This window comes from Pocillopora damicornis, chromosome 4, assembly GCF_964200805.1.
Source record: "Pocillopora damicornis chromosome 4, jaPocDami1.2, whole genome shotgun sequence".
In the NCBI taxonomy this organism is placed as follows: domain Eukaryota; kingdom Metazoa; phylum Cnidaria; class Anthozoa; order Scleractinia; family Pocilloporidae; genus Pocillopora; species Pocillopora damicornis.
This window is the reverse complement of record NC_142673.1, coordinates 21,003,455-21,029,469: the sequence shown is the minus strand read 5'-3', so window position 1 is coordinate 21,029,469 and position 26,015 is coordinate 21,003,455. Positions and strand designations below refer to the sequence as shown.

Below are 26,015 nucleotides of genomic sequence, written 5' to 3'. Positions count from 1 at the left end.
TAGTGCGGAATAGAGAAAACAGTTACCTGAAATTCCACTGTAGGTCTTCCCCGTATGAACCTATCAACTATCTGCTTCTGAAGGGCTTCCCAGTTGTACTGCAATGATGTTTCCTTTCCCACCTCTAATGAGTAGGAGCAGTTGGCTAGCATCACAGGCAGCAAGTCCTTTTCCGAGTCATATGCTACCAACTGCGACACTGAAACCTCCGAAAGAGGAATCTTAGCAGTGGCTCTGTTATTCAGATAAAAACAATTCATGAGTGAATAAATGACTATAAATATATGAAAACTGCGGTTTAAAAAATGAATATGGAAACGATCTTCGTAGTGATGAACACCACCTAAGAAGTAGTAAAAATAAGGCCTCAGAAAAATTCAAGAGGTACGGGATTTGAACCCATGACCTCTGCGATCCAGTGCAGCGCTCTACCAACTAAGCTAAGACGCCAACTGGGAGCTGGTCATTGTTAGTTCAAAATAAACCCTCGATGTGGTAAATGAATGACTGTAAACATATGAAAATCATATATGTGTGCTGCTTAAGTAGTGTTCATAACTGCGAGGAACGTTTCCATATTCAATTCAAGAGTGGGTCGAAAATACATAAGTGATGGGGTACGGGATGGCAGAGGAAAGCAAACACGTAGTTGAGTGAGGAGAAGAAGATGCTGTAGGAGTCAAAAATCAAATTTAAACTTAGAAAACGAGCACTTGAACTCACAATGGTCCGCGAAAGTAATGACACAAAATGAACGAAATTAACTCGGGGCCCAGATTGGTCGAAGATTTTTAATCTTAGTGGCTTGCTCGGCTTAAGAAATGCTCAGGTGGTATTAGTAGTGACATGAGCTTCAACTTATTCATATTTAATCGAGCTGTAGTGATGACCTCATTAATCTTCATGTATACGGCAACGCTAACGTGACATGTGTAAATATACATATTCAACAAACCGTGTGCTTTCGTCAGAGCCAACAGCACCATGGTATGCTTGTACCATATCATTATGTGCATCGACCAAGAAGAACAGTAAAGCTTTGCAACAAACACCTGGGCCAACGTCTGTTGGTAGTAACACTGACACGGTGGAGGTCATTTCAATTGGCTTGGAGCACTGTTCTTGAGAAGGCGTAAAACGACCTTTTGAAGAGAAATATTAACAACTTGCAAAGATTAATAGGCAGTTGTTAATGAATCTAATAACCAACTGTTATTTTGTTCCTCTTCTAGCTATCCTTATGTTACTTTCAATTGATTTAAACTAATCGTTGACTGTTGAGAGAAAAAATGCACTGCTTGCCCCCCCTCCCTCCCCCCCCTCTCTGTATCTTTTCAAACATTTTGATTAACATTTTCTCACCTTACACTAAAGTTCACACGGCAACCAAGTGGACAATCAGACATGGTTTGATGCTACTCTGGTTTACAGATTTAATGAATGTAACCGAAGAAGTTACAATTCATAGACCCAACGTTTCGACACTCCTTTCTAGTGCCTTTCGTCAGGGGTAATCTAAACGCTGCAACAAGAGGTCCTTTAAATAGGTGTAAAGGTGTAAATAGGCGTCAGGAAGTAAACCGCCATCGTCACGATTTAAAGGAGCGTGGGCGGAGTTAATATGCCAAGCCTCCAAACAAAGGCGCTGATGGTAATGCCGATTAGTGTTGATAATTTTAGAATTATCCCACCCAATTGTATGGTTGGTTAAGCATATGTGCTCCGATAAAGCTGAATTTTCTTTTTTGCAAAAGAAAACCGCTTTTTGATGCTCTTTTAAACGTGTACCAAACTGACGTTTGGTCTGTCCGATGTATTCGTTATCACAGTCATTGCAAGGAATAGAATAAATGGCGTCGGTTGTTCTTTCGTGACCGGATCCTTAGGTTTGGCGAAAATATGCCCCAAAGTCCGAAAAGGTTTTTGAGCAACTTTAACGTTGTGGCTATTCAAAATTCTCTTGATTTCTCACCTTGTGAACTCAGGTGATGGCGAACCTGATCCCATGCGGTGCAAAAACTTTGGAATAACTTTTTGAAGTTTTCCCTCTGGTCTTTAAAAAAATGGAAAATAAAATGTCAGTTCAGTCTGATCTGCCACTAGTATTGTTAGCGAAGATACCCAATATGGAATTTCAGTGCTAAAGAAGTGAAAAAGAAAAATGTTTTATATTTGAAGCACCCGCCATTTGTCACTTACTGAAGCTTGGAAGATGGAAAGGAGGGAGATGGTGCTTGATGCATTCCTAACAATTATTCTCCATATCGCTAATTACGTGAGTGTTGTGGCCGTTTTAGGTCAGATCTAAAGAGTATAAAATGTTCATTTTATACGCTTATAAAATGAACATTTTAACATAGGGTATAAGCGTGCATTTTTGCGCTATGATGGGAACATCTTTGTTATTGTGCGGCTTTCTTTAATTTGGCACACGATTTTATTCCTTTGGAGACGTTGGACTTGTTAAACATTGGCTATACGAATAAAGCTACTTTTCCGTTGTTGTCGGTCTTCTATGGATAGAGTATTGTAATTTGTCACTCAGACGCAAGGTAAAGACTGTAAGCTTAGGAAAGTGATCTGAGAGTAGGCAGTCCTAACAAGAGGTCCACTTAGCGGCTGGACATGCGATTGGTGCTTTGGTTACTCGGTGGAAGAAATCATCTGAGTAAAAATAAGGATTTTTTTGTCATTTGAGTATTCAGGGACGGCTCTGTTAACATCATCCTTCACTACACTTGCTATTTTATGCACTATATGACACGATCAGTGTTTGTTGGTTGCTTTTGTCGCGTACATCTTCACGCATAAACCAAATTGGACAACCGAGTCTACTTCAAGCCTTACCTCTAGGTAATTTTTGCAAAAGATCCCGTATCGTGAGCTTATTGGCATTTTCTCTGTCGATTCGTCGATGAAAGCGGTCAGTTACTGTTCTTAACAGAGTCATAAGGTTTGGCAGGTGACAAACTGCTCGAAGTCGCTGTTCCTACAACAAAGCATATAGGATAAATTAAAACAATTCGTGAACATCAGTGTCTGCGTCTTCCTTTGCTTAAAGTCAGACTACCTCCTTCAGAAACTTTTCCAGGACTGTACAGGAGGCCATCTTTGACTTGATGTCTTGAAACTGACGAATGACGTGCTCAACAGTCAAACGTGTTCTATATTTCCAAAAGGTCGCGTGTCCAGGATGGATTTCTGCTGCCGAGCGAGGAGGTGAAAGGTCATCCACTTCGTAAATCTCTCGCATTAGTGGATCACTCCCTGCAAGGTTGAAGAAGCACCATTAAACGAAAGTTATCTGTTTAGACGATACTGCTATAATGTAAAACATTGTTTCACATCAAAGGGCTTCTAAGTACGGGAGATTTGAAGGCATTGGAATTGGTCTAAAAAATGTTGAAGACCCACTTTTCTCCAACCAAATGGAGAACATGCTGAAAGAAAAACTACTTTTGTCAATAAGAGGGTCTAATTTTGAGCTATGGCTGAGTGGGGATGAAATGTTTTGGCAATTCGAGTGAAATAATCAGTGAAATAATCCTCAGTACATCTGTAGCAATACGTGATTACGCAATTCGATGAAAAAATCATGAGTATGTGTGCGTGAGCGTTGACTAAAGTTTCTATTTTCATGGAGGACATATCCACAAATTTCAGGTGAAGGAAGCTTCTGATGAGAAAATAGTCATTACCCAATCTCTTGTCGTTGATAGACGAAGCATAGAAATTCTTCAATAGTTCCTCCAGATTCTGAAAATTTGGAAAGAAATATAAATAATTCACATTTATATAAGTAATCAAAAATTAAAGCCGATATAATGTTCTTAATGCTCTAAGAATAGATAACACCAAAAATATTTAATTTCATTATTATTCCCTTCGTTAGCCTCGGTATATTGACCCTCAGTGAATTGAATTGATTCTCAAATTGTGCATAAATATATTTGAAAATGTTACTGGTACTAAGAAATATAACTGTGGAATAAAAAGAAAGAAATAACCTCAAGCTAGTAAATATGTAATAATTTGAGAGCTTAGCAGTAACAAAAGCCTTTTACCATTACTACTGGTCTTGCGAATACGTCTGAAAACTGGTTCTCCCATTCCCTCCTTTCTGCTTTGGTCGACCACTCCTCCCTCCCAACTGCTCCTCCTTAAAAATTAGTATCAAACGGTAAGGGTGATATATAAAAGAATACCTTGTAAAGTAACTTATGGATCCTTTACCGGTAACATTACAGCTATTATTGAATAATTTTCTAGACATTGGGTTATTTTTAAGATCAGGAAATGCCATGGGATACTTAGAGAGGAAAACATGGACCTCCACAAATGGGCGCCGAGAGGGCAGATAAGTCTCTTCAGGAGGCAAGTTAGGAGACTGAGTTTCCAAAATCACAATTAATTTTCTGAAAGACCCAAAAGACATAAAATATTCCGGTGTTTTAAAACTTGTTTACGCAAACATTGCATTGGGCGGCTATCGTTCTCCACCATAACATTCAAGACTTGCCCGAGGAGCATAATTCACAAGGTTTACAATCAGAAAAAGGGGCCTTTATGAGGTAATCAGTCTCTTCATTTGATCGTTTTTCTATTTGAGGTAACTAGATATGTATTGACTTACGCGTTGTTGCACGGTCTACAATTTGTGCTAAAACACGATGAATCATCAGCAACACTTCATCCACGCTTCTTTCCAGGCTGGTCGATGTATTCTGCACATCATTAACAAGATGTGCTCGGAGGAAGCCATTGACATCACTTGGCTGGTCATCTGGCCAATGTATAAGCTGACTGATGGCCTTGAAGAAGGTGCAGATCAATCTTACGTGAGTGCTTAATGGTAAGCACATTGTTAGCATGCTGAGTAATTCAAGTCTGAAAGTGTTTTTTATTCAACACAAGATGTTTTTGAAGCAAGATGTGAGTGATGCTAACCCTTACCTCCGAAGATCTGATTGGAAATTCCGTATATTTCTATTAAACTAGCAACTAAGATGTGGTGTCCTATCAAGTAAACTCCTTCCGACAAAAGGATTATCTCTTGTTTACTAAACGATTAAAAAGAACTCGGAATAATAATTTAGTATTATAGCTTACCTCATGATTTTCGTGGGCTCCAGTCATCATGGCAGAGTGTAGAATTATCCTCAAAAGGCTTACCATAGCAGGAGTAAGATCTCTTTCAGCCACTGTGATAGCCTTCGGAGCTCCCAAGATGTGTCCTTTGCTAGAACGGTCGCCCCTGAAAACAAATGACACGTAATATAATCCATCAAATATTTCGCTCGCGCGAGATTCAATAACTCATGACCACGTGAGCGAATAGGGCCCTCCTTACGCTGGGAAATATCTGGTGATATTCCTTGAGTGATATTCACCAATTTTGAAAGCTTCAATAATGAGGTCGCTCTGAAAAATTACTTTCGGTTTTTGAAGATGAGCTGTATGTAACTGTTTTTTTCCGGCGCGCTACAAAAAATCATCGCTGATGAAAAAACACATTGATTGCTATTAGCTTAAAAAAATTCTTGCGAATCTATTCTAAGACTTCATCTATTCCTCAATGCTCGCAGTTTTCCTTAAGCTCCGCTCTCGGAAAAACTGTCCGGTTCACGGAACAGATAACGTTTACAAATGAATGTTCGAGCAGATGTTTTGCGTCAATTCAAGGGGATTTTTTCAAGCATGAAGACGTCAATACGGAAACAGGTGTTACAACTAGATTAAGTTTTCTCGTGGCTCTCCCCTTTTCTATGAGGGTTTCTCGCGGGGTTTCCTGATCGAAGCCAAAAAGAAACTTACAATATTTCATTGAAAAAAGATCACTTACCTGCTTGCTTGTCTGTTGTTGGTGACCAGTTTGTGGGCTAGGCCTCCAATAAGTGACTTGCAAGAAGGGCAGTGACTCTCCTCATCTGGTTGCCCACACTAACAGGAATAACATAAACAATTTGATTTAAAGGGTATTTTTAAAAAAGAAATTCACTTTTTTGGCAGCGAAACGATCAGTCAATTGGACGAACAGTCGGTCGAACAAACTATAGATGGACCAATCGATTGGCCCTTCAGTCAATCAATTAGTCCATCGGTCAGTTGATCAAAAAGCAATACTTACTTCACCAATAAAGTAGCGATGACCCTTTGGACACTCTGGAAAAAAGAACACATATAAACTCTGAGAGCCATTACGACGATTGTGCAACATCGGTCAGGAAATACCGCATATATCAGTCCCACGTGTGATATAATACTCACCATACCACATACCACCTTCCTTTATCGCGGAAGAAGTCTCTTGAAAAGTGTCCTCTTGCATCGTTGGAAGAAAAGAATCCTGCAAAGCAAACGGTAACGAATATTTCTTCGATACTGAGACGAAATTCCGCAGCATTTTTTGGTCAGGATCGGAAGATGTTGCTCTTTTTTATTTTTTTATACATGCGTTAACGATGTCTCTTGCCTCGTGCGTGTGACATCTTAGTCACGTTACATATGATTCTACGGGACCTAGACAGGAAGTCGATAGCATTTTTATATGTGTTAACTACAAATGTCATTTGTTTGCAAAAGACATGACCACAAAAGGTTTCAACAAAAGTTTAGGACCAGCAACAATTTGGACTCACCAGCATTTGACCTGGATCGAGAAAAATCTCCCTAAGAGGCGTCAGCAACTCATCAAAATCTATGCACCGAAGAACGGTAGTTACGTGGAACAGGATATCGGGCAAGGCCTTCTCAATTTCACCATGAGTCTCTTCAACAGTGAGAAATGGAAATCCCGCACTCTGAGGATTCTTCAAGAGAGTCTCGACCAAATGTTGAGCCTATTCGTTTAAATAAGAGAAATTTCATGAAATGATTATGTAAAGTTAGGGAATGATTAATTGTTCTTGTGATACCCTTGTGACGTTGGCAGGATGGAGTACTTTGCTACTGACCTATTCTACAGAAGTTGTTATTGGTAAATAAACTCCTGTAGGTGACAAGTATTTCTAGATGTAGCATATCGTTCATTCCCTCTGAAATCTTAAAACAGTATTATGTCGGGTCGAAGCCGACGCGTCGCTTTCAATAGTTTATTATTTGAAAGTCTTAGTTGTGTAGTAAAGCTTAAAGCTAGACAGGAGCAAATATCAATCCTGAAACCCTTGGCCTCGTTTAAGAAGAAAGTATTGGGTTAAATAATGAGAAATAAAAAGATTCCAACTTACAGTGATGGAAAGAAATCTGCTCCTTGCAAGGATTACGTCTGTTATCTCAGCATATTTCTGAGGACGATACGATATAATATTATTACCGTCTACAGTGTTATTTTGACAAGTTGACAAATGCCAATCTGCTTATCGTAATGACTCTATTTAGCCCTCCCGTTCCAATAACCGCCCTTCTCACTAATAAGCACCCTTATTCTATTAAGCAACCTTATTATGTTTTCCTAGCATCACTTTGCGAATGTTCATTGTATATTTGTTACTTTTACAGTTTCTGCTGTTGTACTATTTGAATAAACATCAAAACATTGTTTTGCACATTCTGCTGTTTCTTAAAAAAGGAAATGAACGCCCTGTCCCTACTAAGCGCCCTACCTTGAGGTACCATGAGCAAAGAAACGCCTCGGGAGCTAAATCAAATCATTACGGCACATTAAATGGAAAATTGATTGCATGTTTGGACTGCAATGGATTAACCAAAGTCATTATGTTTCCTTTAGCGTACATTAAACAGCTTCTTCACTTACTCTCGGCTGAAACAGCAGGTTTTGCGCCCACGTTTTTTGCGGCACTACGATCTCTCGATACAAAGCCAAAAGTAGAATGATGTCTTTAGCGTGCTGCCTTGGGACTTCGCCTAACCTCTGAAATACCACAGATTGGCACAAGTAAGTAAGCAAGCAAATTCCATGACATGGATGATAGAGAATTTAAATACCTTGTAACTCAGATATAGTATTTAAGCAATACATCGTTCTTTCGGCCCACTATCGTGCAATTTACGAGCCTTTTGGATGTTCTCGTTACACCAGAAAACCCTTTGAAAAAGCAATCTATTGCTCTTAAAAGGTAACTTGGAGTTAAAAAATGTATCAAACGATAGGTTTTTGACCAACCAGAGCACGGATAGTTACTGTCGCAATAGAAAATTTCCTGAATTATCACTTGTCAGTTATTGTTTTTTCTTAAATGTTGAAAAGGATTTCTATGTTACCTCTAGTGACGCTGTCAGTTCATCTGTGTCATCGCTTAACATTGCTCTGGCTATCGAATCTCTTAATTCCTGATATAACTCTCCATACACAAGAAACCGATCAGGATTCATCTCAGCGTCCTGTTAAAGTTGTTTATAACCATATAAATACGTTTTCTTAAAGCACCTGTTCGAAAGCATACTGTAAGAGTATTTGAATGATGAAGAATACATATTTTATATCGGTATTCATATTAATTTTCTTAAGTCAATGCTGGAAAAACATAGATCCATTTTCACCAAAAAATCATTCATCCATAGCACGTTCAGCGCAATTAGAGACACCTTTGAAAACGATTGCGAACGGTAAACTCAAATTTCCATCATTGCATTGTTTGCTTGTTAATTTTGGTATGTTTCAAAACTATACAAAAGTTGATCGAAAAAAATGGAGAATGCAGGCAAGTTAATGCATGTTTAAGCGACTTAGGGTGTGTATCCTGGTTAGAAAGAATATTTATCACATCATATCAGTCCATGTTGCTGTGAGTCAATGGGCCTGTGAAGCAAGTTGGATGGGTGGGTTGGGGGAAGGGCGGTGCTACAATATACAAGATTATAATCAAACTGGAACATTAATTATGCAAATTATAGATAAATATGCAGTGTTACAAGCACCGATTGACAGCCCCACCTCATTTCGTTGAAATTCAGCGGGAACAATCCACGAAAGTTCTGGCTTTTGAGACACAGTTGCAATGGCATGTCCTCCGTAGCGTTTAACCAGCTGTTTCAGCAGAAAGAGGGCAGGAGATTTGGAACCTGTCGGACCCAATGAGCAAAGTGCCTTAACAGTGTTGAGGAAGAATTCCATTGCGGCTCGCGTTTCCCTTTGGAGCCACTTTTCGTCGTCGTTAACACAGCTCATGTACAGGTAGTGCGCCGCCATTCCTAAACTACAGCGTGCTTTAGCTACCGCTTCCAAAGAATCCACCTGCATTTCTTCAAAACTTGTGAAATCTTCTTTTAAGATGCTTAGTGCATCTTGACAAATCTTGTTAAGGCTACCAATTTGCAGTGGAAGATCGAGGCTAGCGCACATGGCTAAAGTACTAGCGCAGGAATTCTGCAGATTAAAATAAGCCCAAAGTGAAGAGTTTTTTAAACTTCATTTGATAAAATGCAATTCCATTAAATAAAAAGTGCTTCCCATCAATCAACTCTCTATTTTTTTAAATTTTCATCCGGTCTGCCACTCTCAATTGGAGGACATAACACAGCTCACGCACTAGCTCTGTCTAATTTCTACTGTTAGTAACATGACATTTGCGCAGAGTCTCGTCGTGTTTTGCTACAATTCTTTTCGTAACTCTACTCTCCGACAATTAATATAATGGAAGAAACGAGGAGATGGAGCAAAATGTATGTAAACGATCGTTATGAGAATATTGTAGTAAATCACCATTCAAACCTGCTTCCGTGCTCAAGTTGTTGCTGTTATGTTAAGAAACTAGACTCGCTCCAGGCTACACCCGAATCAACTCGTCTACCTACAAGTCTGACAATTTAGTTTTCACGGAGACACAAGCGTTGGAGTGATAGGCGGAATTGGACTGAAATGAAACCGATTACATCAAGTTTCTGACTCAGCGTGCGACTCCGACTTATACTCCCTCTCCGACTCCGTTACCTGTGAAAACTAGCCTTTTCGCCTCTCTTGCGTTCATCCATTACTCGCCTTGATTTCTTTGGTATCATAACAACAGAGTATTTTAAATGTTCTTTCCCTTGTGGTGACATGTTTTGGTAGTTTTTTTGTACTAAATAAACATTTGTCTTGAAGCTCTATCTTCTATCATAAGATTAGCTTTGTTTCAAAGAAGTATAAATCCATTTGTACCTCCATACACTGCAGAGCAAGTAGACAAACATTCAGGATATGAGGCACCTCTGAAGACAGGCCTTGAGCCTCGAAGAGGAAGCGCTCCAGGTGTTTCTTGGCTTTTTCGTCACTGTTTTGATATTGTTTCACGATAAAAAAGTAACTGATATGAAATTGTTTCTAATGAATTCACTGAATTAATATGAGAAACTCTGAAAGGAAAAATAGTTCTGGCAATGAAGACAACTCGATATGAATACAGAAGTTGAAGTTTGCTTCACATGCGAAAGAGTAGGATGCTTTTTTTTAATTCACAAGACGAGGAAAGTAGATATGAGAAAGAGCAAATGCACTATTAAGTGTAAAAGGTAAGTTACAGTCAGACCACGCACTAAGGCCATGGAAAGCATTAGCTCTGCGACCTTCGTCATTACAGTCGACTTTATCGTGGTATCTGCAAACGTTTTTCTAATAAAGTCGATAAACGCATTAAAAATATATTTAGAAAGACACACCTTGAATTGATAAGCTGTTGCAAGAGGAATGATCTCACAACAGGACTGCTGTCTGCTCCAAATTCAGGAAAAATTGAAAATTCTCTCGTTGCACCAGCAGAATGTGCTCTTGTAACATATCTCATAAGTGTTTCAAATACGTTGGGATCCAAGTTACGCACATCGTCTCCAAAGCAAAACAGTGACACAATCTCCATGAAGAACGCGTTGCAACGGTGGATAAATTTAGCCAGTATTTCAGGGTCTTCATTTCTAGTAGAAACATTAGTATTAAAACTGCATGAGAACGTAAGAGAATATTAGATGAAATATTAAAACTGAGCTAACCACACTGGTCACACGATTTACATGCTGTAATCATGATTTCCCATTTTCACTATGATGACTTCTCGTGCCTTATCCTTGGCGTTTCGCTTTATAATAAACACTGAACATAGCAGCATTTCTAGCAGCTGTTTATTGGAAAGTGAACTCGGATTTAAAGCAATATTAGTAGCTACTTACTCTTGAAGTACCGGAAGTGAATCCTCCGTGCAGTTTAGTAAAAAACGTTCAACAGTGTTGAGGGAATCTACCTTTGTAAAATCTGTTTCTTCACCAAGGGCCTAAAAACGATCAAGTCTCTGAGTCACTTATTAATCAAAAGCCACTGAAAGGTTAAATACAAATTTATGAAATTATTATGTACTGTTTATCTTAATATATCGTTTTGCGTTCCGTTTACCTGCGAAAGAGTTATCTCCAAAGAGGTTTACAACTGGCTTTCAGTTATCTGATAGAGTCTGCAATTTATTTATTGTTAAAAAACCTAGTTGGAATGTGACAGCTACCTTCCAAAGTTTCAAAATGCTCCGCAAATCTCTAGAATCTTTTGAACCTTCAGATGGATACACGTGCTCGATAAGTAGTCTGACGGCACTCAGGCGTTGCCACATAGATCTGAAATTAGAGCAAAATAGCGGCAAGATAAACTGACTAACTCGAGAGCACAAGAATGACATGAAAAAATTAAATTATAAAAGGTACCTGCACTGTATCAGCATGGACTCAGTCTTTCCTCCAACACGTGTCTTGTCTTCGGTTGTCCTCTTGCCGATCATTTCTTCCACTGGGATTTTCATTGACAAAACTGAGTCACACCAAGCCTGTCTCTGTGAGGTGGTCTTTAATTCCTCTGCATGGGGCTCCATACGCTCCAAGCACATTTGCAGAGCAATTGCATCAACATTCTGAGAAAGGAATGTTTATTTACATGTAAATGTAAATTTATTACATGCACATTTACTCGACTTGCTGCGATTAGCCTTCCTTCTGGGTGGGTAGGCTGATAAAATCCTCCACCTATGAGCTAAGCGCCTTATGAACCAATTAATTTTGTTAGCATTAGAGAGTTTTCGATCGCTTTTCCCTTCACGTAATCAACTGATTAGCCTAAGGCGGGAAAAAAACCTCAACAAAAAACAAATGCAAAAACATGCCAAAGCGTACCTGAAAAATTCACAGGTTGAATGACTATGATAACGTTTAAACAAACCGATGCATACCATTTCGTTTTCATCCCAAGAAAAACTGTTTCTAAGGTGCTCTGCAAGGCCAGGCTTGGCTCGAAGAAACAGGGATAAGCAGTTGAGGCGCTGCTGAATACGAGAATGTGCCACATGAACTAGTGCAAAATCCATGCCAAACCTATCATCTGGTGAACATCTCTGGATATGAAGCTCTTTTGCAGCGGCTGTAATCGCTCTTTGAACAATCTAAAGAGGGCAAAGGATCTTACAGCTCATTAAATGGTTTAGACATGGACATAAAATCGTTTGTAATTAATTTTTTAACTTAATTAATTTGTGGATTAAAACGAGGTAACGCACCCAACAAAAACTGAATCAGTCAAAAGTGAAGAGAAAACGATGCTGTGATTGAAACTTAAACAGCTAAGTATTCTCCTCAATAAGCCACATAAGCATTACGTGGACACAGCTCTAAGACACCACGACGGACGTCCTCTTACACTATTACCTCAGTCTCAGGGTCATCTTGAGGTTTGTACACCATCCGTGTAAAGTCATGCAAATAACGAGCCACTGAATCTTCGCCGCCCTCTGAGGTGGCCTCAGAAACAATGCGCCGCATGCTTGAATTGTCCAACAACCTCCGCAGGCATTCAATGAGGGTTTCATGAGAGTTTTCTAACAAATAAGGACGGATTTGTTAATGCCAAAAACTAAATTTGGCTTTAGAATATAGGTATATTTTTAATGTTGAATGCTTCCTAGCCTAAATGTACTAACGCTAATCGTTTACAGACAAATTTCTTAGCAAAACTGTTAATGATGTTTCTTTTTGATGAACAGGGGGTGGGAGGGTGGCTTATTAGAGTGGAGGATTTTATAGAAACCTTGAAGCTTCATATGGGAATGCGGTCTTCAGAAAGAAGGGGGCTTAAAATGGCGTTTACGGTAACAAGAGACAGGACGTGACGAAAGGGGTTGAAAAAGAGTTAAGCCTCAACTTAGTGAAACTCACCTGCAATACTTCTGGCCTCTCGATACATCTCATCTATGTGCTTTTTGAGGAGCCACGAAAATGGAAACCTGCATTTAAAGACATGCGATCGATAACCTGATTTTAAAACTGGAACTTTACTTCGGACTCTCTCCACATCTTCCTCTCGAGACATAAACATTCTATAATTGAGATCAGTAAGGGAGTCGTCTTCAAACATGTTCAACCAGAGACGTGATACCCAAGGGTGTTCACTGGCAGCCAGTTCAAGGTTTTCGTCGCGATCGATATATGCGATGACTTCAGCCAGAATAGGAGCCACAACAGACTGGAAACGGTGCCAAAGTGCTTTTTTGAATGTTCCAGTTTCCTTCACGGTGCACGATTTAGCCTCGTCCTCGAGCCACTCCTTTCCCTCTTTTGGTGCTCGCTGATCCCTTTCTTCTAACAGTTCATGGAGTCGTTTTGCCAACACCATCTCAAAACGGTTGTCATCCTTTTTTCCTGAAAAAAGGAAATACTAGGTTTTTTTGATTATGGAGCTAAGATTGAACTTGCAATTAACAACTAAATTTCACCAAAATATTTTTTTTCGGGAAGGAGGGGGGGGGGGATAACAGTAAATCTATGAAGAATATTTCGAGGATCTTACCAGTGCTCGTTCCAGACGAAAGTAAGTGAAGCAGCAATTCAATCCTTCTGGTTGCTCTTTTGAGCGTCGATTCATCATCCTCGATCTTGCTAGCCGCTATCTGCACGCAACTTGTCAGAACTTGGCAGACAGTCAGATGATTTTCTGTCTTGTCTGTCTCGTTAAGGGCACCTTCGAAAATTTCACTGACTGAACGGTCCATCAGTGCTTCAATCGGTGGTATTTCCTCACTTGGAGGGCATAACTCGTCGATGTGAACAGACAACCATTCTTCCCCTTGCACACCAACGAACTCTCTACAGCCACCTGTCACTCTAGGCAGCTGTACAATCATTAGAACGTGACTGCAACTTGCAAAATCCTCCTCCGAATCTTTGTCCATTTCCCCCAATTCCTTCTCCATTTCCCGAAACTCTTCTATGAGCAAATGACGAGAGCATGCTACCAAATTCAGGTTTTGGTCAGTGGAATCGCACTGAACAATTAACAGGCTCTTCCTTCCTCCGTGCTTGGCCCAGAAGTCTCTCCTGTGTAATATACAATTAACATTTGAATTGTTAAATGAGTTGACGCCTTTGGAAGACTTTGCCTTGTGTAAAAAGTATAGAGGTATCTCGTGGTGGTGTTTTAAGAATAATTTAACGTGCATTAACCAGCTAAGTGCCTTTTTTACATTGAAACGAATTATGTTTTCTCAGGTTTAGAGCATTTTTCAAATAAGTGTTAAAAATTATTTGGGTTGCATTCGTGTCGCTTGACTACGCTTTTTGATTGGCTTAGTAACCTGGCGCTTAACATAATATTACACAGATGGGTTTTTGTTAATAATCTTATTAACGGAGCCCTTTTATAATAATCAGTTATCTGATTAACTACATTTCAATTTTGAGTATTGCAGATTTACCCTCTTTCATCCAAGGTATTAGCGCTGATTTTGTTTTATAGCAGGAGAGTAATGTTATAATATAATAGTATTGTTGTCGTTGCTCTATTGGGAAAATTTCTACCACTATCGTTGTTTCCTTTTTGAAGCTATTTGTATAAACTCTACTGAAAAGATACTCAAATCTAGTTGTTACCCTATACTGTTGCAGAATTGCTGTTCAGTTTGGAACTTCTGCAGTGAGACACACTTTACTGAACTTGGATGCACGTTAACAGCATTGGCAATTGCAGGAATGTCTCGGTCTGTCAGAAGACGAGAGTGTGTCGAAATCTGGGAAAAAATAACGATTAGAAAGAAGCTCATCCTATTCCATTTATTCATGTTAATCAAGATAGATTTTACTGATTACTACAGAACTGAGCAAAAGTAATACGAACTAAATTTGGAGAAATGAACCCTGTTTGAAGTTTCTCAGTGGTGAGACATTCTAGCGAAGATTGCTGAGAAAATTTGGCAGAAAAATGTCGCTGGCATTTGCGAAACCTGCCAAAAAAAATTCCAAGGACCCAAAATTTGTTGCTCAGCTCGAGAAAATGCATCACCTTGTTTAATATTTAATCCCCAACCGAGTTCTTACCTTAGACAGTCATGTGACAATTTTGACAGATTAATCGAACGATCAAAGTTCAGCTAACGAAATGTTTAAGCAGGAACTTTTTTAGAGAATCTAATTTTCTTACTTGGGCACGAAATGACGCTTTAGACATTCCAAATGCACCAAAGTTAGTAGGCCCGACTTCTTTTTCTAAAAAGTTGGCCAGGCTCGAGTGTTCTTGCTTACGGAAGTACGTCGTCCATAATTCGTCTGCGTCTTGGCTAAGACGTGAGAAACGGAGACGAGCAACAGAGTCGGGAGTCGCACACTGCAGCAAACGCTCCTTACATATGCTAAGCACCTGGAGGAAAATAAAACTTTAAATACATACAGAAACGGCATTCTTACCTTCATCCTGGCCCCGGTTGTTCAAAGGGTGAGTAGCGCTATCCAGTGGATTAATCTATATCCAGTGGGTAGCGCAATACGTTTTGTTAACACTTATCCGTTGGATAGCGTAATCCACCCATTGAACAGCAGGGCCCATGGAATCTGACAAAGTCATTGTGAGTTTAAGCAGAAAACAGCAGCTGAGTAAACAACAGCTGGGATATCAATCATGGACACAAACCTTCCAGGCTTTTCAGAAGAAAGAAAAAGAGGAAGCTACATGCGAAGATCCAGTGAACAGAAAACAGTACTCTTATCCCAAACTGATGGTTCGTGCTTACAAAATGTCCTAAAGGCCAACGAACCATTTCAGCTGTACGGATGGTATTTCCGTATGGAGGGTAAGTACCCCAATAAGAGGCCCAAAAGAGATGCACACCATTCTTTCTTTACTGTGATTGTTCACGCAGATAGCTAAACCTCATGGACAATCGTGTATAGCATTTCCTCTCTCTCGTAGTACAACTTACTTCTTCCATCCAAGACTTCCTATCTTGATCTGTCGGGGAGGTCCCGTCGTAATGAAGCTCAGCACAAACTTGCAAAACTACGGCCGGGCCAGTGTCCCCGTGGTAACCAATAAAAGCATCTCCTTTAGTGAATGTTCTTAATAAGGAAAAAGATTAGATGTTAAATGCGGCAAATTTGTCATCAACAGAGTGGGAAACGTGGAACCGCAATATATTCGATTAATGGGAGTGAAAATTCAATTGGAACCTGCCACGAAGACATGGTCCAGTCTTAAAATACTTCAAACTGCATCAGTATTAATTCAAATTATGCATTTAGGCATAAGTAACAACACCTGTAATGAATAAGGTGAATGTCACCTTCCTCTTGTAATATTTTAGGAAAATGAGAAGATTTAGATAGCTTTACAAGTAACAACGACAAACAAAACCAAACAGAAAAAAAGAAGAGAGATGCAAACTGGTTCAAAGGAATCTTATTTTGAAACAACCTCTGTTTCTCGTGGGTCCGATGCAATATAGACGCAAAATCCTCAACCCAATCTTCCAATTCCCTGGTCAGTTCCTCCTGAAGCTTGGTGAGGCCAGATGACATAACAAGGAAGTGTTTCTCCAAGCGGTTGATCAGAGGGATGGGAAACTTGTTGTAAACCACGTCCTTTTCAGCAATGACAATAAGCCTGTTGAAAAGAATGATTGCAAAAGTTCTTCGTTTGAAATAAGCAGTACCTTTGTAAATGTGTACAAGCTGTTGTACCACATAACGTTATTAACAGCTGCCCACAAAAGGATTTCTTTCACTCTACTTCAACCCTCACATACAGCCAGTATTTTGTTTCGAGTTTGATAAAGTTTGACGGAAATCAAATTACGTTCCTAAAATATTCTTGGCAGAAACGCCTTTCCTTTAGATTGAATAAGTATTGTAACCCTATTTAGCAAAACATTCACGAAGTAATGGGTACAATTCCAAGTTTGGAGCTTTAATCTCAAAAGTGCATGATGGCCTGCTAATCTGATATAGACTATAATTCTTATCTCTTCGTAATACTGGTCATGATTACTGATCCAAGACATAATTACCTGAAATTTCGGTGAACGCGGCATTTGACTCGGTTATTCCCTAGCCCAAGATCGACATATTTCTCTCCTCCAAAAGAGACGTAATACTAAAAACACAGTTTGAAAACAAATTTAAGAGAAAGCTAAAAGGTAACGAAAAAGTATAGATATCACTTTGTGGTGCACCAGCGACTGAGGTACATTCGCATGGCAAAGTATAGAAAAGTTACGTCATACGTTGTATGGTACGATTTTGACTGACCTGATTCAAGGCGTCGTAGAGGCTTTCATACAGGTTTTCAAGATTGAGCAAAATTACTGTTCTGCCTGTCTCCATACACATCTTAACACGGTTGATGTTTCGGCAAACCTGCAGAAGTTACGTTTATACAATCTTTGGTTATGACACTGACCTAATGATTGTGTCAATCAATAAATTTCCAGTTATCAGTGAGTGAACGCGACAGAAAAGGAAATGGCTAAAGCAACCGAAACATTAAAGAGACAGAAAGACACACACTTAAACAAGTAGGCAGATAGACAAGCAGACAGAGAAAAACAGACATCAGGCAGAGAGATATACAAACAGTGATGAGGTGATACAGGCAATGGCACAGATAATAAACAGATACACAGGCTGAGAGAGTAAAAGTGACGTGACATATAGCGCATAATTTTCACCTGTGTGAATAGCTGGTCTTTAGGGAAACCACTACCGAATATAACGTATGGTTCTTCCTCGTCCTGTTCCAACAAAAGCTGTTTTATTCTTGGCAAAGCCGCAAAGTTCTCAGTCATGATGAGCAGATACCGTCCATCTCTATAAAAAAAAAAGACACGGCAAACCTTTTTGAGCAAATGATAAGGGATATCGCCTTTGAATTTCATGTGAGTATTTGGTCAAGACAGAACGGTGGGATTTGCACTGACGGGCCATGTACGGTGAAGAGACTTGACGTGGCCGCTAGGGCCTAGGAACTATCATAACCGCTGACCGGTTCAAGGAAGTCAGCCATTTTGTGTTTACGTTCTTGTTACGAAGGAAATATATATTTCTCTATCTACGTTGGATCGGAACTCTACTTACCGCTTTACTATTGTAAGTTAGCCATCTTACATTGTATATCATCTCTAGGTATATGCATCGTTTTTATTGTGAGCTTTTAAGGACTGTATTTTAGTATAATTCGGTTGTTATTTGTATCGTAGGACTCCTTCATCGTTGTACGATAATTAAAACCGTGTCAAGCAACGAGGAGTATATTTCTTCATACGGCAGTACGTCAAATGATTTTAAAATGGTAATCTGACATGCTTGTATTGGCTAGGAAATGATTAATCCATGACGTTGATATCAATTGAGTATATTGAACGGGAGGTGTACCTCTTAATTGGAACAGATCACATGGTCACATTGTCACATTAGACAAGACTCCAGGAAATACATATCTAAAGATCTCCTATTTTCTACTAAAGAATTGTCAACAAAGCGGTATCAGACTTACCCCATTACGCTTTCCCGATTCAGGCTTGCCCTTATAAGATCTAGAGAGTCAACTTCTGTACGTTCTTCATCCTGTAAGTTATGGGAGGTTTAAACAATGTAACAAGTGGAAACAATTATCATCTTGGTGGTTACGAATATGAGGTAAATTGCGGTTTTTAAAGTGCGTGATCGTCGAAGGCCCATAAGAAGTATCCTTGGGATATCCTTTAAAACAGATCTAACATTAGCTCGATTACCACCGAAGTGTGTCCCAAACGAATTACCATCAGAGGTACTCTTGGGCTGTTATTTAAATGAAAATGCTTTAAGCCTTACTAAAAATTCATCTTAAGTATGTGATTTGAGAAATCAAGGGGCATAAAACAGTATGTATTTGATTTAAATCGACATTTCGCTTATCCACCGTAATCTAATTTCGCCGTGTAAACCGACGGCATAAACATCTGTGATGAACATGAAAGTTCACTGCTTGGCAAATTTTAATGCAAGTCCTCCGGAAATTAGTATTTCTGTTTTTGAGACATTTCTAAAAAATAGAACTTCGGTGTCAGATAAGAGACGATAAAACCGGTTTTGAAGCATGAAGTTCTTATTTAAGACAATAAAGAAAAAAGTGTTTTAACCTGAAAATATTCCTCAGGAAAACCAATATGATCCATAAGAATTCTCACAGGGTTAAAATCCTCCTCCAGAAGGCCACTGAAGTTTCTCTTAATAGTCTGTTCGAGCTCTTCCCAGTTTGGTCGGCGTTGCTGCTCCTTTGCGATGCAGACGATCATTTTAATGAGGCTGAATTAAAACAAAAGCAATGAGCAATTAGATGAAATTCTTCGAAAAATTAATTCAAAACATAATCAGATCAGGTCAACACAATCAAACCTGTAGAAATCTCGCAGTCCAAAAAATTCATCTTTCTTTCCCTCTATCAGTTTCTTCGATGTTTTTTGTTTGGTGTAAAGGTCTTTGTAGCCACGGACCAACGGGGATATAAGGTGTTCTATATGTATCAATATGTCCTCATTACTTCCACAAATACCCCTGCAATAATCAATATATAGCTTAAATCAAAGATGATGAACGGTCTTATATCAGACATTTTGATAACAATGTTTTATATCCAGTTTGCTTTCCTATCAATCTACGAAACTTAATCGATAGGTAAACCTTAGGCCTCACTCGAAAATTAACATGATTTAGTAGGCTTGCATGTTGATTACAGAATAAGTTGGAAAAAAAATGGGTAATGGCCTGAAAGAAAGATTTCCTATCCTCCGTATGGTCATCTACAAATCATCTTGAAAAATGATGCGCCTTCCCTATATGAGTCGTTTTAAACGTACTTGTTCTTTACCAACAGCTAAGAGAGCCTGAATTAGCTCGGCTCGAAAACAAATTTCTTACATAAAGAAATTTCGAAGATCGAAGGGCAACAGGAAGTAAACAGTCGCTTTCCTCGGTGCTGGCAACAAATTTATCGTCTGCTTCGAACTTTCAGTTGCATTCAGTTTGCGGTCATTGCTCACGCCTAAAAATGTCTTTGCTACACTGCTTCCATGTGCTTTTTCATTATGAAAACAATTAATTGATTATCAAATATGAGTCACCTTGGGTCGGTTAGAAAAGCTGCCATTCCGAGCGTTAGCCTCTCGTTGGAGCAAGTTGTTGATTTCCAATAGTTAATTTATAGTTTCCCTTGCGTTCCGACACACCATAATACTCCCGTTCGTTTGCTTTATGGTGGAATGGTTAACGAAAAAAGGTTTCCTTTGATTTGTTGAATGAGCACCTCATTACATCACTGAGCTAACCTACCTAAGGTGATTTTTGCATATAAGAGATACTCTAGATGTAATTGATATCAAATAGATAGTTTAAATGTGAATCACAAATTTTATGGAATCTTTCCAACATTACCTGGCGGTCGCCTCCAGTTCGTCACCATCAGGTTCGTTACGGCAAAGCATTATCCCACGGTTCATCTTGGCTGGGTCCAGCGCCCAGTTGGACAAGCCAATGAAGGCGACTCTTGTAAAACTCTTTCCAGACTGGATCACAAACTCGTCGTTTTGGTCATCATCTTCCAGCAGGGGATGTAGAGTTTTCAAGGGCATTTTTGGCGAGTCCTCTGCTAATCCGATCTCATCCAGCACTACCACAGAAGCAAAAGTGTCTGAAGATGCCTGTTCGTTCTTACTTTCCTGAAGTTCACTGCACTGTTTAAATGTTGCGAGTATACCCTCAGGGGTGGACTGGGGGCTACACTGGTACGAAACCAACTGAATCTATAATAAAAAAATGGAACCACTTGATTCAATTCCTTGGTTCCTACAACGCACTGTAAAACCTTACTTGTGAAAAATTTCTTTGAAGACAAAAGAAAACAGTCAGAAACCTTATATGTTAAAATAGCTATGCCAAATAGCTTCTCAAAATGTTATCCGTGGGGTGTATGTGCCTAAACGCTTTCCTTTGAGTAAATGACTACGTTGGAACCATTCCTTCTATACCATAACACTTAATTAACACAGTTAGAACCCACAGGGAACAGAAACAATTCTAAGAGTTAAACGTTTTTTTTCCAGTTATCATTAATATTATCAATAGTATTATTGTTATTATCATTATCATTTTATTAGCACTTTGTGCTTTGGTCTTACCTGCTTAAACTTTTTGAAAAGGTCAGACCTGGATCTTGCTCCCTGCATGTTATCAGCGACGACTGTCTTAGCCAGGGATTTTGAGCTTCCCGGTTTTCCAACGACAAATAATGGGATCCGGAGCTCAATGCAAACCACCATCATAAACACATTTTCACTAAGGGCTTCGTTGCGGGCAATGTTGGGTCCAAGTTCTAACTCCCCCATCAGAGTTTCTTGACATCTTCATAAGGAAACATAGAACCAGTATTTATCATTATCTTCATCACAAAGAGTTGATACACATAAATGATTAACAGTGACTTAAACGTTCCTTTAAATTTGTCTCCTCGAATAATAAAACAACATAAAGGAAAAAATTCACGCTTTCCAGCAAACTGGACAAAAATGTCTTTTTCGTCGGTGTTCAGCCAAATAACCATTTTAGGAAAAGAAGAAAGAATCTTAAAAAAAAAACATAGCTAGAGTTGAAAGAGCTTTGAAAGGAAGTTTAAACAGCATCCCTCTCAAACAACATGCATATGCACATGTATGTTTATCGTCAACGAAGTAATGACGTTACCGAGAAATTTCTCTTTCAATTCTTTCGGCTCCACCAGGAAGCCTGCATGGTGGTCTGAATGATTTTGCTACTGCCTCGCGGTATTCCTTCCTATCTGTTAACCGTGCTTGGTAACAAACGCCAAGAGCAAGGATTAAAGACCAGGATACTGGGTCAATCCTGTCGCTGACATCTCCCTAAAATAAATGATAACTGGGATCACTGTAGTTTCAAAAAACAGAAAATACGTTAACTTAATTTTTGCGCAGTGTACATTGATGAACTTGACATTCAGACCTCCATTTGCTTGCCTTCAAAAACACATTTACCTAAAATTCCTCGACCAAGGCAATGCTAAGTTTTGTATTCCGAAGTCTAAAAACAAACATATATCAAAAGATTTTCTGGAGGGTGGCATGGCGTCGATGTGATAATGTCAAGGTGTGATGATGTCTGCGCTTGAGTTGATTGCGGCCTTAAAATTACTCAGTAGTCCAAGAATAAGATTATTCGTATAAGATTAAAAGTACACATAATGGCAAAAACGAGGTTCATGCGCTTGGTAATTATCACAACTGAAACAGCGACTATCTTCACTAGTATTAAATAATGGTCTTAAGTAAAACAGTAATTACGTTTTCCTCTGGGAGCGGTTCTACATAAGATTCTTTAAAGTCGAACTTCGGAACTGGAAGATCGAATAGAGGAACCACATGTGGAGGCTTTGGTAAATCTTTGGTTTCTTCTGGAAGAATAAACCGTGTTTTTTTGGGAGCAGCACAGGGGATCTGCTTAGACACGGACTCGAGCAAGATTGGTCGCTCGTCTGTTTCTTTAACTTCTTCTTTGAGAGGATTAAACCTGCCCGAGTGATCGATAAGCTTTCGCCTTTCCACTTTGAAACCTGCATGTTCTTCGTCTTTCCGTACGGATATCTCGTCAACAGAAGCAAGTGGTACTTCTTTCAGATTTGGTTGCATCACATGAAAGCTGGTTTCGCCTTCATTCTCGCCATCGTCTTCATTGTCACTTTCCTTCTCTTGCATCAAAGAAGAAAAGTGCTGGAAGTGTTCGTGAAACCACAGCATGACCTCCATGGCTCTTTTGACGTCACGTAAGCTAACAAAGCTGCATTCATCCTGCAAATAGGAATTTTAAACCAGTTTGTAAGAAACGATAAGAATCTTTTCGTATTCAGGCTACAACAAAGCGCCATTTTCTTCAAGAACATTAGGGAAAATCCATTAAAATACGATGACATCACTTGTATTACATATTTTATTATGTTACACGAATTTCTTATCGAAACAAGTTTAAATAAAAAAGACTTTGCGCAAAAACAGACATGATACCAACAAACCTACCAGAAATTTGATAGCAGGCTCTCAAAAAATAACAGCGAAACTAAAAGATCAGGTCAGTAAAATACTCATTTTCATTGAACAAGGGTGATAACTTGCTACTTTTCAGTTAGCAAAACACCTTTTTCTCTCTCATGAATCTCTGGGAAGCTGCTAAAACACTTGCTATGGCACTGACTAAGTTTTCATCGCCAGGTAGACGACCTTGATCAACCTGAAATAGATTATGATTTCGCACAAAATTGAAGTGTTAATAAAAGAAATAAGCTGGGGCTCTATTGAATTAAGCGCTTTAACCAGTGGTTAACGGATTTCCTCTCTTTTTTTCCCGCTGAAAAATATTTCCTTGAAATTTAGCATTTGCCCTCGAAGTTTTGCTTTGGGAATAACTTTTCATTTTTAGGACAATCTTTCAGCCGCGGACACTATCAGCCGATATACCAGCCGCCCTTTGTGGTTCTTATAATTTTGGCTTAAGCATGTTAGGTCTCTTATTGAAGTTTAGACCAATAACGTGCGAGCGATTGAAGAATCATCATAGCAGATAACTCTTTTTAGCGCTAAAAATAATCCTCTACATCCCAACATTAGTATGCATATTCTCCATACTGTCTCCTACACATATTTCCTTGAGTGTTGACAACGGAGAATTTGTTAAACGATCGAGAGCTTCTTAAGTTAATGGTCATTTCCTTTAATCAAGTGACTTCAGAGTGTGTTCCAGGGTTGATCATTCTTAGGGGTCAAAAGGATAAAGTAAATAATTATATAGGCAGCAGTGTTTTGCTGGGAAGTAAAGCACTCGTAGAATCACTACGACCACCACATCCGGGAACCGAGTGGCACATTTATAGTATGTAACAAAAGTGGTCACATTGAGTAACGACATCACGAGCGTGTTTTTTCATTTGAAATTTGCTGGGATATACTGCCGGATTTTACCCGCTCTACAATGACATCTACTTACATATCTCCTCACAATCTGTTGGGTGTAAAGCTCTTCTATTTCCGGATTCAACTGTCCAAAATCCCAGACTAGACTACGCATGCTCTCTGGTATTGCATGGACACGATAAACAAGATTGCGCAATGGGATTTTACCTAGATGATAGAAAAGAAACCATAGAAAAAAAATCAGACCAGGTTATTTTCTCGCGGTCTTTCACACGGAATCTCTCATTCTTTCATTCTTACCGAGGCGTTCAGCAGTTTCTTCAGCTGTTACATGATAGCCCAATCCTGCAGATTCTAGTTTCTGTATCATTTCGTCCGTGTGCCTGCCAAAATTTTTTATATAAATAAGGTTTCGGTGTTGGTTTATATGATGCAATAGGCAACTAGCTTACGTCATGGTAACTTAGTTATCGTCTTTTGTGGCTGGTTTAAAATTTACGACCACGGCATTGACATTAAATAAGCCGAAAACCCTTTGTGCAGTCAGTCACGCTTAAGCTGCTTATGTAGGCCTAAAAGGGACATTCTAACTGTTTAAGATAGTGGATATTGGTGTAAGAGTCATAACTGCGAATGCAAAGTTACAACCGCGAATCCAAAGTTATCACTACAGATCCAGATCCAAAGTTTATAAGAATAGAAACTTTTAATTTCATTCAGAATGGCACTCACGAGCCACAGTAAGTGCCAAACTTGAATTACATTACTTTTTCATTCTACCTGCTTGATAAAATACCATGTTTATCCCCTGTTGTTTTAGGTGGCGCGTTTGGAGAGCAGTGTTTGGCCTCAGAACACAACGCCATCCAGACTGCTAACTGTTTCCTCCTCCTTTCCTCTCAGTTGCTTAATAACTGTTTTCCCCACGACGTTTGCCCTTTATTACATTTTACTTCATAATCACGAATTTCACATTGTAAAGACAAGACTTACTTTCGATATGGATTGCAAGCCACGATGAATTTCAGACTCTCACTCAGGGGCCGACCATTACATCTTCGGTCCACCATAATCTCTTTAATCATCCCCAAAGCTTCGGTGGTATTTGCCTCATCAAAAAACAAAACGGTGTCGATATTTTTGCCTTCATGTTTGTTACTAATAGCCATTGCCTCGGCTTGAAGGACATTTCTTTCTATGTCTTTGTAAGTGGTGCCGCCATGAATCTAAAGAAAGCGAAAACAGTGACAAATATTGGGTTATGTTGTAAGGAAATTGCATCTTTTCAGGTTCATGGTTACATTTCTCAAGGAAGCTGTAGAAGTGTTACAGCTAGGTTTCTCCTCATCTTTCTATTACTGCACTTTTTTACAATAAAATATCTATCATAAGTGAACAACAACAACAACAGTTAATTTTTATTTGTACCCTTCCATGCCCAACCTACCTGTAAAACATCCACTGAAAAATAATATTACAGTACCGGGTGCTTGGATAACCAATGAGGCCATCGGAGGCATGAAGCCAACAGAAACCAGAGCAAGAGAGGAAGTAGAAGGTTTGCCTCTCAACACAGATCCCACTGCCTGAATACCCCGTCCCCTTCCCGCCGCTTCAACTACACCGTCTTAAACTTAGAACAAGGTAGCACTGAAAAAATTTCTATCGCCCTTTCATGTCGCCGCAAAATTTGGTATTCTTAGTTTACTCGTTAGGGAGGTTTCTGCGAGAACTACTTCAACTTATTGCTTCATTTTCCTGAATAGAGTACAATGCCACACACAAAAAAACATATATTCTCACAGACAGTGCTACGAACAGTATTCTTAACCTTAGAATTTC

The 26,015-nt window shown here is 39.2% G+C and overlaps 1 protein-coding gene across 3 annotated transcripts in view; it reads right to left on the bottom strand.

The window, feature by feature from the left end:
• LOC113671215 (E3 ubiquitin-protein ligase rnf213-alpha) overlaps window positions 1–26,015 on the bottom strand; it is a 52,674-nt gene that overhangs the window by 5,138 nt on the left and 21,521 nt on the right. For all 3 annotated transcript variants that reach the window (XM_089202474.1, XM_089202472.1, XM_089202473.1), the window contains exons 34-77: window positions 25,167–25,399; window positions 24,474–24,556; window positions 24,247–24,380; window positions 23,401–23,493; window positions 22,554–23,057; window positions 21,940–22,115; window positions 21,378–21,600; window positions 20,635–21,002; window positions 19,600–19,758; window positions 19,344–19,509; window positions 18,719–18,789; window positions 17,895–18,033; window positions 17,476–17,583; window positions 17,235–17,320; window positions 16,643–16,831; window positions 16,152–16,287; window positions 15,377–15,592; window positions 14,830–14,966; window positions 13,751–14,277; window positions 13,120–13,602; window positions 12,613–12,782; window positions 12,141–12,350; window positions 11,623–11,825; window positions 11,427–11,535; window positions 11,101–11,201; window positions 10,597–10,848; window positions 10,100–10,211; window positions 8,894–9,325; window positions 8,221–8,340; window positions 7,754–7,870; window positions 7,227–7,283; window positions 6,639–6,839; window positions 6,268–6,346; window positions 6,128–6,162; window positions 5,843–5,940; window positions 5,110–5,254; window positions 4,634–4,811; window positions 4,065–4,159; window positions 3,699–3,756; window positions 3,071–3,267; window positions 2,848–2,989; window positions 1,973–2,053; window positions 956–1,142; window positions 27–234 (exon numbers count right to left, since the gene is read on the bottom strand). In XM_089202474.1, the coding sequence (XP_089058600.1) occupies window positions 27–234; window positions 956–1,142; window positions 1,973–2,053; window positions 2,848–2,989; window positions 3,071–3,267; window positions 3,699–3,756; window positions 4,065–4,159; window positions 4,634–4,811; window positions 5,110–5,254; window positions 5,843–5,940; window positions 6,128–6,162; window positions 6,268–6,346; window positions 6,639–6,839; window positions 7,227–7,283; window positions 7,754–7,870; window positions 8,221–8,340; window positions 8,894–9,325; window positions 10,100–10,211; window positions 10,597–10,848; window positions 11,101–11,201; window positions 11,427–11,535; window positions 11,623–11,825; window positions 12,141–12,350; window positions 12,613–12,782; window positions 13,120–13,602; window positions 13,751–14,277; window positions 14,830–14,966; window positions 15,377–15,592; window positions 16,152–16,287; window positions 16,643–16,831; window positions 17,235–17,320; window positions 17,476–17,583; window positions 17,895–18,033; window positions 18,719–18,789; window positions 19,344–19,509; window positions 19,600–19,758; window positions 20,635–21,002; window positions 21,378–21,600; window positions 21,940–22,115; window positions 22,554–23,057; window positions 23,401–23,493; window positions 24,247–24,380; window positions 24,474–24,556; window positions 25,167–25,399 (7,818 nt within the window). The remainder of the gene's footprint in view (window positions 1–26; window positions 235–955; window positions 1,143–1,972; window positions 2,054–2,847; window positions 2,990–3,070; window positions 3,268–3,698; window positions 3,757–4,064; window positions 4,160–4,633; window positions 4,812–5,109; window positions 5,255–5,842; window positions 5,941–6,127; window positions 6,163–6,267; window positions 6,347–6,638; window positions 6,840–7,226; window positions 7,284–7,753; window positions 7,871–8,220; window positions 8,341–8,893; window positions 9,326–10,099; window positions 10,212–10,596; window positions 10,849–11,100; window positions 11,202–11,426; window positions 11,536–11,622; window positions 11,826–12,140; window positions 12,351–12,612; window positions 12,783–13,119; window positions 13,603–13,750; window positions 14,278–14,829; window positions 14,967–15,376; window positions 15,593–16,151; window positions 16,288–16,642; window positions 16,832–17,234; window positions 17,321–17,475; window positions 17,584–17,894; window positions 18,034–18,718; window positions 18,790–19,343; window positions 19,510–19,599; window positions 19,759–20,634; window positions 21,003–21,377; window positions 21,601–21,939; window positions 22,116–22,553; window positions 23,058–23,400; window positions 23,494–24,246; window positions 24,381–24,473; window positions 24,557–25,166; window positions 25,400–26,015) is intronic.